We start from the raw sequence: 13,729 nt of genomic DNA on the forward strand, positions 1-13,729 counted from the left end.
GAATACTGCCAAAGAGTATACCATCCATCCACTGGAAATCCATACTTATAGGAATGGTAAAAAGTCGATAATAATTTACGGTGGATAGCTACAGTTGAGGCTGTGAGAAGAGAAAAGTATGACATCCTCACCTCACTTGTGAACATTGTTTAACACACAGGAACCCAGGTAGACATATGACAGCTTGTGTGTTTCAGAGACACAAAGGCAATCAAATACAGCATCACCACTCTTGGGTCTGACTTCTTTTTGGAACATAAAGGATGAAACTAATGACTGTCCTGTGCGTAAATTCTAAGACTTGTTATTATAGCTCATGTTTATATAATATCTGCTTCTCTGAGAAGGCAAACACAATGGCATAAAACAGTAGTGGTGCATAATAGAAAGTAGTTATTGTTTTGTTTGCTCGTTTTATGAAAAATGAAGGAGTTATAGACCTGAAATCTAGGGAAGCCTTATAACATCTTTGTGGGTTATTTTTGTTTTCTTTGTACTTAAATGGGAAAGTTACCACAGTATGGAAGGTAAATCCTAAACTGCTAAAACTGAAAACAGTTTGTATCTCTCCCACCTATGAGTCGATGCTTTCATAGCATGCAAGCATTCCTGAAATCTATTTTGCCTCCTTTTAATTCTTTGGGGCTATTTTGATGTCACAATTTGCTTGAGAAATCTAAGTTTGAGGAGTTCCCGTCGTGGCACAGTGGTTAACGAATCCGACTAGGAACCATGAGGTTACGGGTTTGATCCCTGGCCTTGCTCAGTGGGTTAAGGATCCGGCGTTGCCATGAGCTTTGGTGTGGGTTGCAGATGTGGCTCGGATCCTGCATTGCTGTGGCTCTGGTGTAGACCGGTGGCTACCGCTCCGATTCGACCCCTAGCCTGGGAACCTCCATGTGTGGCAGGAGCGGCCCTAGAAAAGGCAAAAAGACAAAAAAAAAAAAAAAAAAAAAAAAAAAAAAGTTTGAAAATTGAAAGTTTCACTTTATAACATGAAATGAGTCTAACATCATTGCAATTTTCATGGTACCATTATATCAGCTATGATTTTTCTTTCTAAAATTGGGATAGACTATGTATTAGCTAATAAAAGTGAAATTATATAATTAAACAGCAAAAAATATTAACTGAGAATCTTGATTTATTTAGGGGATAGTATTTTCTTTTTCTTTCCTACTGTGTCTCCCCACCACAGTAGCTATTCTCTGCTCATCTTGTTACTGTACATGTTATATATAATTGGAAAATACTATAATCAAAGCGCTAGTCCATAGAATACTGTCTTTATTTTTACAGGCAGAAAGTGACTGCATTGGAACTTTTTAATGTGCTATGTATGGTCAAGTGCCTAATCATGTCCTGTCACAAGCCTCAGAAGTAGTTTTAAGTATTTTTCAAGCATGAGCTGGGGTTAGTTAACATTGTAATGATTAAAGCCATATGTTTAAGGGATGTCTGATAGAAGAGTTTATACTGCGATTCAGTTGAGGAATTTTGAAGATCTCTTACAAATAATCATTGCCTCTGTTACCATCCTAAAAAAAAATGTTAGAATGTCATTGTTTTTTATTTCTATCAGTTAAATTTGAATAACAATTAAAATGTATTTGTATGGGCTATATCCTAGGGTTTCAGTCTGCTGATTCAAATAGTAGATCCATTGTAACCTAGACAGAGGCTGAGGCCATTATTATTCGTATCTGTCTATACAAAAACGGTATTGTACTCTTCACTCTGCCTGAAGGGTTTGCCTTCCACTAAGCACATGTAATCAGGAAAGGTCCCTATGGCAAATTATCATTTGAAACTGTTTATTGCACTGCCAGCCATAGGTTTATAAAGCACATGCTCTGGTGCTTTCCTATTCTCTGCCCCCACCACATGCTCTTCTCAAAGGCCTTTCAACTGACATAGTTTTTTACCCTTCCCTTGGACAGGGTACATCGATGTCATAAGGGATTTTCCAGTGGATTTATTTTAAAATATTTTGCTAATAGTACTAGAATAAATTCTTAGTATGTATAATTTCCGTGTTTGTATTTTGGCACTACTTTAGTACTTAAAGACTTAGGAATTAGTACCTGATACTTAACTGCTTTGATGAATAATTAACTGAGACCCTAGTGGGGATTAGGAATTGTGCCGACTGTAGTGCAAGCAACAGCCCTGGTGCTCCCAGAAGAGTTTCAGCCTAAGCTGTGATGTAGTGGTAAATGATTGTAGGAAAATACAATTCTGATCCTAACCTCAGGCTTCAATAACCACTTAGATAGGAATATTAAATCAGATTCAGGGCATGAACTGTGAGGAACCACATTTGGAAATGCTAGAAAGGTGGAGATAGAAATAAATACCTCTCCAAATAAAGACATGTATTGATTTCTGTCATCAGTTAGAATCAAAAGTGATTTTATTCAAGAACCAGATGAACCTGATGTTTGTAATATTACCCTTAAAGCATGTGTGCTCAAATGTCCATCAGGGAGTTCCCTTCATGGCACAGCAGAAATGAATCTGACTAGGAACCATGAGAATGTGGGTTCGATCCCTGGCCTCACTCAGTGGGTTAAGGATCGGTGCTGCTGTGGGCTGTGGTGTAGATCGCAGACGTAGTCTGGATCCCATGTTGCTGTGGCTGTGGCATAGGCCAGTGGCTGCAGATCCGATTCAACCCCTAGCCTGGGAACCTCCATATGCTGCAGGTGTGGCCCTTAAAAAAAAAAAGTCTGTCAGTGGGCGAACAGTTAATTCTGTTTTATTCACATAGTGGTTGAAGGAGTGAAGAACTGACAGATTCATGCTAAAATGTGGATGAGCTTTGAACACATTAAGGTTCTAAGTGAAAGGAGGGAGATGCAAAGGCCCCCTACTGTATGATTCAATTTCTGTGAAATGTCCGAATCCATAGAGATGGAAAGTAGATTTGTGGTTGCCATGGGCTGGGGGAAGGGAGAGTGACTGCTGAATGGGTATGGGTTTCTGTTTGGTGATAAAAACATTCTGAACTTGGGAGTTCCCATTGTGGTTCAGTGAGTTAAGAACATGATGCTGTTTCCATGAGGATGCAGGTTTGATCCCTGCCTTCCTCAGTGGGTTAAGGTTCTGGCATCGGTGCAAGCTGAGGTGTAAGTCAGAGACGCAGCTCTGCTCCAGTGTGGCTGTGGGTTAGCTGCAGCAGCTGCAGCGCCAATTCAGCCCCTCGCCTGGGAACTTACATATTGGTGCAGGTGTGGCCATAAAAATAAAAATCAAATAAAAAAAATCAAATCAGATAATAATTATGGTTGTACAACTCCAGATATATGAAAAACTACTGAATCGTATACTTAATTAAAAGGGTGAATTTTACGGTATGTGAATTAATCCCAGTATGAGTTCTTCCAGGGTGGTGATGTAAACGTGAGTGTAAAATTGAGCAGTGACAGTGAGCTCTATGCTTTAAAGTGGTGAATTTCATGTGTATTTTACCAAATTTTGTGTGTATTTTTTTAAAAAAGGCTGTGACTAGTAAGAATTCAGTTTCATCTTCCACTCTGGCCAGACCAGAGAAAAAGATTTGTAACAAACCATTAGATTGTTAGTGTATTTATTTCTGTTTCTGGTCCCCTTCAGATTGCCTAGGGATGGGTCATGGCTTTGGGTCCCATGTCTGACTCTTAATCTGGGTGGCACTAATTGATGAGGCAGGATGATTTCCAAAGTTGGGAGTAAGGAGAACTCTTGGACTGCAGAGAACTGTGTAGGATGGAAGTATGCTGGATAATTCACTACTTCACAATAGTCTTCATTAATCCCCATGGGGAATAGCCTTTATGCTGCAGACAGCTATGGGTGGTGTTTGTACAGACACAATGATTTGTTGGCAAGAGTCTGAGGCCAACAAGCCATAGCCATTGTATGTGCAACCCTGTACCTCCTGGCCTCATTTTCTGTCTCTCCCCTCCCCCCCCTTTTTTTTGGCTGTCCTGTGACATAGGGAGTTCCCGGGCCTGGGATCAGATTCTAGCTGCAGCACAGTGTGTACTACAGCTATGGCACCTGGGGCAATGCTGGATCATTGGCCCATTTTAGGCCCCGAACCTACATCCCAATGCTCCAAAGATGCTGCCGATCCCATTGCACTCCATGGCCTCATTTTCTTAATTGTTCTCATGTCATCTGAAACTGTCAGAACTCACTTTTCCAGAAATTTGAGTTGGAGTGTTTACAAAATGTGACATGGCAGTGCTTGCTTGCTGGCTGATGTGTGTTCACTTTCTTTAGTTTGTACTTTATTAATCTTAGTCATTACTTCATGTAGTTTGGCCTCTGATAGCCTTTGCAGATTCTGCCTATTAACATGAGTTTCTCAATTTGTAGAAATAAAAAACAATGTCAGGTTATCTCTGCCAGTATACATTTGAAATCAGTCAAAACAAAGTTTGTAAGTGAGGGCACCTGGGTCTCCGATGCCCTTGTGTAGCAGTTTTATAAAGGTTTTCATTTCTTTTCTAAGTGACCTGTGAAATCTGCTCTGTTCCTTTTTAAAGTGCTATATAATTTTTAGCCATTGCCTAATTTAATTCTCTTAGAATAGAAGCATTTACAAAATACACATTTACTCTTTGGTTGTGTGAGTAATGCGATGTTCATTATCTTTTCCATCCCAACTCCCACCCTCTCTCTAGACACCCAAGTTATTGCAGCTAGGCTTCCTCTTTCAGTGCAAAGCATAACTGGAACCCAGCATTCCGAGCAACTGAGAACAGAAATAACAAATATAGCCAGCATTTATTGATTCCTGTTGTGCTACTGACCCTTGTTAAGCACTTTTTTTTTTTTTTTTGGTCTTTTTGCCTTTTCTAGGGCCACTTCCCACGGCCTATGGAGGTTCCCAGGCTAGGGGTCTAATCGGAGCTGTAGCCACCGGCCTATGCCAGGGCCACAGCAATGTGGGATCTGAGCCGTGTCTGTGACCTACACCACAGCTCACGGTAATGCTGGATCATTAACCCACTGAGCAAGGCCAGGGATCGAACCTGCAACCTCTTGGTTCCTAGTCAGATTCGTTAACCACTGTGCCACGACGGGAACTCCCTTTGTTAAGCACTTTCTATAATTTCATTCATTTCTCAGAATAACTCTGTGAGGTATAGGAACTGTTTTTATCTCCACCTTATAAATGAGTAAACAAAATTTTTCATAGGTTAATAGAAAAGATTTGGAAAGTAATGAATTTGGAACTTTTGCATTTGAAGTGCCTATTTTGTTGGCAATAGTATCTAGCTGAAATTAACAGTACTGTTTTGTTTTTGTGACAGTTTTTATAATTATGGCTTATTAATAAAAAAAGTGAGTGGCTTTCATTTATTTAAGTAAAAAGTTACAGCAGAAAGCTGTGGTTATTCTAATAATATTAAAAATACTGCACCATCCAGAAGCTTATGTTTGAATCAGGACCAAGACAGACTCACCAGTGTTCCTATTGTCATTTGAATTAATGGTGCAAAAGACTTTTGAGCAGTAGAGGAGCCCTCTTCCTCCTGGGATGCAAAGAGTGGGGGATAGGTTGCCCACCTGCCTATAGGACTGCTGCTGCCCTTGTTATGCTTGTTCCTACACGAGGGAGTCCTATGGGAGGGGGGATAGGGGCTGAACCATTCATCCAGAGGAAGAGGTAAAGCTGCTTTCCATTTGACAAGGCTTGAATTTGACAGTGAAACTGGAGATGCTGCCTTCTGATCCTACCATGGTTAGTGGCCATTCTGGCAGCCTCCTGTTCCTAGAGTATATAGGCTGTCCTCTTAGTCATATTTGTAAAGCTGCTTAGTTGTGTTTGCTTCATATTTTTGTTTTCACCCCCTTCCTTTCCCCATTGTATTTTCAGGCTGTTTTATGTATTTTTTTATCCCTTCTCACCTGGGGAACTGTCCTCCAGATGCCATTAAAACCTGCTTACCCCCCGCCCCCCAACTTTTAGGCCATTAACTGAGTTTTCTCCTTCCCTAGTCCTGTCTGTTCATTCTACAGTTAATTTTCTCAGCCAAGGGCACAGCAAAAACAACAAAACAAACTAGTTAATCTCCAACTTTTATAAGGTTCCAGCTTGTAAAACTCAAAAGATTTTTCTTTTGTGAACTCTTATCCTTCAAATAGAAAGGGAAGCCATTGTTTGCAAGGGTAGCTGATAGAGGCAGTTATCACTGCTGTTTCCAGTGAGGGTATCAGGAGACTTGTTTTCTAATCATAGATGTAAAGGTATTGACCTGAATCTGAAAGGCATTGCCACCTCTAAGGTTTACTTGTAAAATGGTAGTAGAATGTTGGAGGTGGCTAATGACATAGTCCCCTCCTACTTGGAAACGACATCTATGAAACCACTAATCTTTTCTGTTAAAGGTTACTAGTAAAAGAAGCAGCAAGTCTGTTTTTCATCTGTTCTGTTAATTTTCAAAATCTTTTAATATAGTTTATTGGTGTCAGAATTTAGTTGTCTAAGTAATAGGAAGTAAACGCCAGGTGTATGTCACATAGCTGCTTCCTCATTCTTCTGGGGACCTGCTGTGGAGAGGACATGGCCACTCTGCTTAGAGAAAAGCTTGCTTCTGAGCCACTTAGTTCCCTTTTCCTAGCCTTGGAGAGAGAATTAGGAGGCAACTGAGATTGTTCTTCCATCTGCCTTATGCACCACCAACCTGAATCAGTCTAATAATTCACTTTATCTAATCCATATACTTTTACAGCAGAGTTCTGCTGGGAAAAATTGTGTCCTTTGGTGTCATCAAAAGCCTTGGTCTGTAACCTCAGAATCACATTAGACCTTCCTAGTAATAATAGAAATCGCAGTAGCAGGAGGAGGAGATTATTGAGCACCAGCTAGGTACCTGACACTTTGAACATTCTATTCTACCTCATTTAGTCTTTCCCACAGTTTGCTAGTAGTTCCTCAAGTAGTACATAGGGCAGCGAAAGTGTAATCCCTGGTCTGTCTACCTCCAGAGACTGTCTTTCGTGCAGGACTTCTCTCTGGCTCTAAGACTTCTCTTAGAGGCAATTCCAGATGCTCACTGCTCCTCTTAAGCATCTACCTAACTTTGCCCGAGCTTTCTAGGTGATCACTCCTGCTTCAGAGGAAAAGGAGATGTCATCAGACCTGTCTTCTTAGCCTAGAAACTCATGTGCATATATCCTTTCCCTTATTCTTTCCTCTTCAGAGGAAATTGCTCTCAATCCCAGGGCCTTCCTCCACTCTTTTCTGCACCCTCCTCAGTCTTGAATCACATCGTTTTTGCTACCATTGTAGCATATAAATATGTTTCTATTTATCGTCCATATCTTCTCCAGCTGCCAACACAACTTACAGTGTTTTAAGAGCAAGAGCCTAAATCCTGGTCTTAAATCCTACCCACTCACTAGGTTGGTGATCATGGGAAAGTTACTTAACTGTGCCCCAGTTTTCTTGGTTATAAAATGGGAAGGATAATAGATAATAATGCATGTAGAACCTTTAGCACAATGCCTGGCACATATTCGTAAGTATTAGCTGCTATAGTCATGTTTTATTAAGAGTTATCTCATTGTAATCATCACTCTCAATCCTTCCTTCCTTTCACAGGGTAGGCTTGTAGTCAGAAATAGACCTTCTTTAGTTCCCTATGTCCTGTTTTCTTCTTGAGCCATAGTAATCTAATGCCCCATTTCACTGATCACAAGTCACCACTCTGATTCAGAAAACAGACTATCTGATTGGATCCTACTTGCCAATTTCCGCTGCTTCCTACTTCTTGAAACCCATTACTGCAAATCCTTTGGCATTACTTGGTAATGAAGATTTATAATAGAAATGAGGAGCTTAGAGTAAGGCCTAAAAATCTTAAGTATTTATAATTTTTTTTCATAATTATTTTATCTTTGTTGTTGTTGTTAGGGCTGCACCCACGGCATATGGCGGTTCCCAGGCTAAGGGTCAAATCAGAGCTACAGCTGCCAGCCTTCACCATAGATCATGGCAATGCCAGATCCTCAACCCACTGAGTGAGGCCAGGGATTGAACCTGTGTCCTTAGTTTCTGCTGAGCCACGATGGGAACTCCCAATTTTTTAATTATTTTAAATGTATAAACTGAATTTAATTCTAAGTTGACATTTGTGAAAGTAATACATTACAGAAAATTTGGAAAATATAGATAAATCATTTTTATGAGGGACTTTAACCTAATCTGGTTAAATGCTTGTGTTGTAGAATCTGTCTGGATTCAGATTCTGACTCCATCATTTACTTGGCTCAGACTTTGGTCAAGTTATGTGTATAACTTCTGGGAATTGCTCCTTTTCCCTTTTTATAAAATAGGGATAATAGTACTTGTCTCACGGAATTGTCAGACAAGAAAATTTATATAAAACATTATAGACCTGCTACAGAGTAAGTGCTCAGAAAATGTTGGACATTAGCTTTTTTTCTCAAAATGTGTTGTCTTATTTCGTTTTTCCTTAATGCCTAAATATAAATATCAATATACTCTCCTGTAATACAAGAAAGCCAGTCTCTCCTGTAAGATGTGTCTATATGTGGAGGTGAGCTGTCATTCTTGACCCTAGTTCTCCAAGAACTCCATGAACCTTTTAATGGGAAGAGGGAAAGGACAAAAAGTATGAACTTAGAATTTTTTGGCTCAGGGGCTATATTATGACCTTAGATTTCTTTAGAACGTTGTCTTTGTCACAGAATTTGTGCATCTCATCTCTCAAGTGAGATAAATCCAGAGTTAAGTAGAATAACCCCTTTGTTTAAATTGCATTTATTATAATTTGTCTTACAAATGAAAAGGAAATAAGACAGTAGAATAAGGTGCTTGATCATAGAGCTAATTACTTAGCAACAGAATCTGACCTAGAAGTCAGGTCACCATCCGGTTTTCTTTCCTCTAACTCCTGGAGTCTCAGCTCACCGCTTTGAACCAAGTCTAACGTAAGTGAAATCCTGTATGTAGCAGATGATAGCATCCTTTTAAGAGAAGTATCCCCATTTGTCTCTTAAGGTGACTCAAATCACGGTGGTGGTCTTTTGAACCAAGCTCATCCCGTAAACCTCTGCTATGAAATAGCATTTTGTGTTCTGCTTGCTGTGGCTCATAGCTGGGTTCAGCGACCAGGCATGTTGTCCTTGTATGCGCAGGCCCCTGTATAGCATTCTCAGCCTCCTGGGATTGTCCTGCAGAAAGAAAGGTGTTGTACATGTACATGTGCATGGGCACTTCCTGCTGAATTATGGCCTGTATGTTTGCCTTTGTTTAAGCTCACATTGCATTCTTCATGACTGAAATCTTCCCTGTTTTTCCCCCTTGGGCACATTAGACATAATGTGAACGGCATTGAGAGGTAAAAAGTAGCCCGTGACACTGCACAGTGTATTACAAGAACTTGATAAGTGTTAGTGAATTGTTCCAGCACTAAATGAGGACCTAAATTGTGAATTCACACTTTTTTTTTTACCTTTAAGAAAACAATTTGTAAGTTATTTCATAAAAAGTATTGGAGTGAATATATAGTCATTTAGGAATGATTCTATTGGGCTAGATTGCCTATCAGAGAATTGATATTTGTAATATATTTCAGACAGGAAAAATGAAATCCAAGAACTTTAAACTTAGGCAGGTGGCACTTAGGGAAAGGACGCCAAGGCCCCTCCTTGTGCAACAGTCTGATGAAGTGAAACTGTTTACAACTTTGCTTTTGATGCAAGACACTCAAATCCAGTGGAAAGAGAATGGTGATCTCTTTTATGCTTCATTGAGGACACACTGTATGAAGAAAGTACTGATTAAAGAGTCTATTTAGGGTTCAGTATAACTGACTGCATCTTTAAAAATGACAAATCTGATCCTGTCACTCCCCTGCTTAAAAGATCCCTGCTGCATTCTTTCACAGGATAGTATCTGGAGGCCTTTGTAGGCCACACTCAGCCTTGAACAGCTGGAGTCTGTTAGGCTTTTCTGCGTTGCCCCAGTATGGGGTCTTCCCTTGTCACTGCCTGACAGGGACCTCATTCTTTTAAGAGACCCACGTTCTATGTCACTATATGTCACCTTTTTTGGCCTTCACCCATGTTGCTCTCTCCTCTGCTTCTAGGGCATTTTGTTGACTTAGCTCTGTAAGAGCAAGTGTCAACATGTTATGTAATAATAGATCCTTGACTCTCTCTACCATTAATCAAGACTAGGAATTAAGCTTTTCATCTTCGTAGTCTTTTTGGTGCCTTGCAGTCACGAGTCAAGTTTACTAGCTGATTTATTGTAGGAGAAGTCCCTCAAAATACTGTTAGTTAATCATGTTATGTACATCTTCCTCTTAACAAAAGTTCTGCTACTCTTGATCATTTCCACTTTACATATGATTTGTTTGCTTTTCTGTCCAGGCAGCATAATTCGCTGTATGAGGCGCCTGGAAGAACTACTTCGACAAATGTGTCAAGCAGCAAAAGCCATTGGAAACACTGAGCTGGAAAATAAATTTGCAGAAGGTCAGTATCCAACCTGTTAAGCTTTTTCTAATAATTTAGGCAAATCCTGTTGATATTTGAGCTGTTGACCACAATCTAGAATGTCATTTTCAGACATTCTCCACTGAATTGCCATGGAGTGTCTGTTGGAAAAAAGTTTGTTAAGTGAATATATATAAAATTTCAAAATATTTATTCGGCCTTATTTTATGCCAGGCATTGTTTTAAAGCCCTAGGGAATGTAGCAGTGAACAACAGCAACAACAAAAAAACCAAAAAGCCTGCCTTAATGGAGCTTATATTCTAGTGCAGGGAGATGGACAGTAAACAAGTCAACAGTTGAACTATATCAAGTAGTGATAAAAACAAAAGAAACAGTAGGGAACTGGAGGATAGATGTGATGGCCTGGCGTCCTCCTGCCTCAGATAGTGGCATTTAGGCCCTTCATTATCTTCACATTACTTCATATTACTACAGGTGGGCAACTGCAAGAGGCCAGTGTGGCCAGAGCAAGAGTGAACAGTGGATAGAATAGCAGGGGTTGGAGGAAGAAAAGAAATGGTCATGTAGCTTCCAGCCCTTAAAATGATTGCGGTTTTTGAGCAAAGGATTGGTGTGCTCTGACTTGGATTTTACAAGGCAATTCTTGCTGCTGCCTTGTAGGTAAGTCTGTAGATTAGCAAGAGGTGGAAGCAGGAAGTCCAGATCAAGAAAGGATAGCTAGACCAGGGTGGCAGTAATGAGGAGAGGGATACATGGCTTGCAGGTAATTTCATTCCATCTGAATGTTGACCAAAAAAAGGACTGTGAGTTAAAACATCAAAGAATAGCAGCCACATTGTTGCTCTGAGTTGGTTGCTCACAGTCAAACCTCGAGATTTCTGCTATCAATTTATTAAGAAGAGCTTTGCAAAAACTGACACAGATTTTCACATTGTCAAATAGAGGCAGACCTACTTAATCACTCTGAGTTTAAGTCTAGTTATATAAACTTTCTAAATAATGTTTGTCCTGCCTTAGTCCAGAAAGAATTTCACAGGGTATCAAATACAGTGTGTGTCTCATTATAGGTTGAAAATTCATGATTTTGGGTCAACTAACTTTGACAGTTTTTCCTTTCAGGTCTTTTTGAATAGCCTCCCCACCCCACCCCCAAGGTAATCTTTATAGAGTCGAGAGTCATAAGAACAGGGGACAGGGGTCTGGTTTTTAAATTTCCCATTCTCAGAGGTGGCTGTGAACTCCTTTAGGTACGTTTCAGACCAGCAAGGATTTTGTATTTTCCAGGCTGCCCTTTCACCAATTTAATCAAGATTGTTGGAGTTCCCGTCGTGGCGCAGTGGTTAACGAATCCGACTGGGAACCATGAGGTTGCGGGTTCGGTCCCTGCCCTTGCTCAGTGGGTTAACGATCCGGCGTTGCCGTGAGCTGTGGTGTAGGTTGCAGACGCGGCTCGGATCCTGCGTTGCTGTGGCTCTGGCGTAGGCCGGTGGCTACAGCTCCGATTCAACCCCTAGCCTGGGAACCTCTATATGCCGCGGGAGCGGCCCAAGAAATAGCAACAACAACAACAACAAAAGACAAAAAAGAAAGACAAAACAAACAAACAAACAAAAAAAGATTGTTGTGCTGTCTTTGAAACCCCAGTGGAGAGAATTACGTTCTTTGTGGTCTTGACAATTTAAACCATATTTTCTTCTCTCGTAGGAATCACCAAAATCAAGAGAGATATTGTGTTTGCTGCCAGCCTCTACTTATAAAGAATCAGCTAAAGGAATGTGAGATTTTTAAATTGTTCACCACCTGTCGATTACAGTTGACTACAAATGCCTACAAGTATTGATTTGGTTTTCCCATCTCAAGACAGTTGTCCTCAACATTTTAATATGTATTGTGCTTAAATCAAGCATCATTCTAAGAAAGCATATTACATACACATTTGTACATAAGCATTACATTTTTTAATAAAAAATGTACAAGTGGGGCATTGTTTTAGTGAAAGGCTTGAAATTTTTTTTAATGAACTTAGAGCTATTAGATAACCATTGTGTTAAATGTAACTATATACACACAGGTAAAGTGGGCATTCAAGAGGTATAGCAGCAGCAGTCCCTTAAAGGCTTGTACACCGGGAAGAAAGACGCATCCTCTTGCTTACTGGTTGCAATCATTTTCCTTTAGAAAGCAGGCCAGCTTCATCTGGGCACTCTGCCACCACATTCAAGGTTGGTGACTGTTCCGATAGTGATTCCCCGTCGTTGGTGTTTCGTGCAGAGTTGTATGAGAGTCCTCTTCTTTCCTTTCTTTAAAAGGAGAATTTCTCTCCTTGAAGAAATCTGATACATATACAGCCTATATAGAACAGGTAACATTTAGAATGGGGAAAGTACTTAATGATACAATTTAAATAAGTTTTAAAAGTATATATAAATTTGCAATAAGCAGTTTGCAAAAATAAAAGGATATACATTAGAAGGGTATACAGGTTAGAGGTATAAACTAGTGGCTAACAGGAAAAAAAAAAAAAAAAGACATTCTGAGAATTACTTTGCTATGTTGTGGGCAAACAGCTTCACTCTGCCAGCCCTAATGAAGTGTCATTCTTCATGTAAATTTGTTTTTGTTTCTGTTTTTTCAATTCATACCAAAAAGAAAACTATTTATAGCCAGAGCTTTTTACAATTAAAAAAAATTAGTAAAAAATTTTTTATAACTTTTGCGAAGAATAACCTAGTTAATTGCTGTCTATCCTAAAATGACTTTTAGTAACATTGGGGTCCTTACCCAGTTACCGAGCCACATTCTCTGCCTTAGCATAGCTTTCTCACTGGGACACTTATTTCTGCTTATTTATCCAAGCGTGTGTCAGTATCAAGATGTAGGCTGCTGCCCTGTATACTTACAACTACAATTGCAACCAGAGCTCCTTGAATGAGTCCAGTCAACACATCACTCCAGTGGTGTTTGTAATCAGAAACTCGAGAAAGGCCCACGTAAATGGATACAGCAACAAGACCAAATTGCAGTGTGGGGCGTAAGAGTCTTGCCCAGTCTCCCTTCATCCTGGCTTGAAGATAAAGCTAATAGAAAAAAGGAGAGTTTAACATACCAACTGGTGACTAAATTATAATCATATGTCAACATACCCCTAAAAGGTTGATGTTTAAAATGATTAGTAGTCATTAAATTTTAATAATCATTAAATAATCAGATAAACAAAGCAAGCATCTCTGTGTTTATGGCTTTCTA

General features: G+C 39.8%; 2 protein-coding genes across 6 annotated transcripts in view; one reads left to right on the forward strand and one right to left on the reverse strand.

Annotated features, from left to right (window-relative positions):
• The window catches only part of SKIV2L2 (Ski2 like RNA helicase 2), a 127,282-nt gene extending 113,722 nt beyond the window's left edge, over positions 1–13,560 (forward strand). The window contains exons 26-27 of the mRNA XM_003133964.6: positions 10,396–10,500; positions 12,188–13,560. Of these exons, the coding sequence (XP_003134012.3) occupies positions 10,396–10,500; positions 12,188–12,240 (158 nt within the window). The 3' untranslated portion in view covers positions 12,241–13,560. The remainder of the gene's footprint in view (positions 1–10,395; positions 10,501–12,187) is intronic.
• The window catches only part of PLPP1 (phospholipid phosphatase 1), a 137,158-nt gene continuing 135,847 nt past the window's right edge, over positions 12,419–13,729 (reverse strand). For 3 of the 5 annotated variants that reach the window (XM_013984779.2, XM_013984778.2, XM_013984777.2), the window contains 2 exons: positions 13,384–13,560; positions 12,423–12,832 (listed from right to left, as the gene is read on the reverse strand). In XM_013984779.2, the coding sequence (XP_013840233.1) occupies positions 12,701–12,832; positions 13,384–13,560 (309 nt within the window). In that variant the 3' untranslated portion in view covers positions 12,423–12,700. Of the gene's footprint in view, positions 12,833–13,383; positions 13,561–13,729 lie in introns of all 5 variants that reach the window. The other 2 variants (XM_003133951.6, XM_003483822.4) reach the window with 1 other exon arrangement.

The sequence above is a fragment of the Sus scrofa genome, chromosome 16, assembly GCF_000003025.6.
Source record: "Sus scrofa isolate TJ Tabasco breed Duroc chromosome 16, Sscrofa11.1, whole genome shotgun sequence".
NCBI lineage: Eukaryota > Metazoa > Chordata > Mammalia > Artiodactyla > Suidae > Sus > Sus scrofa.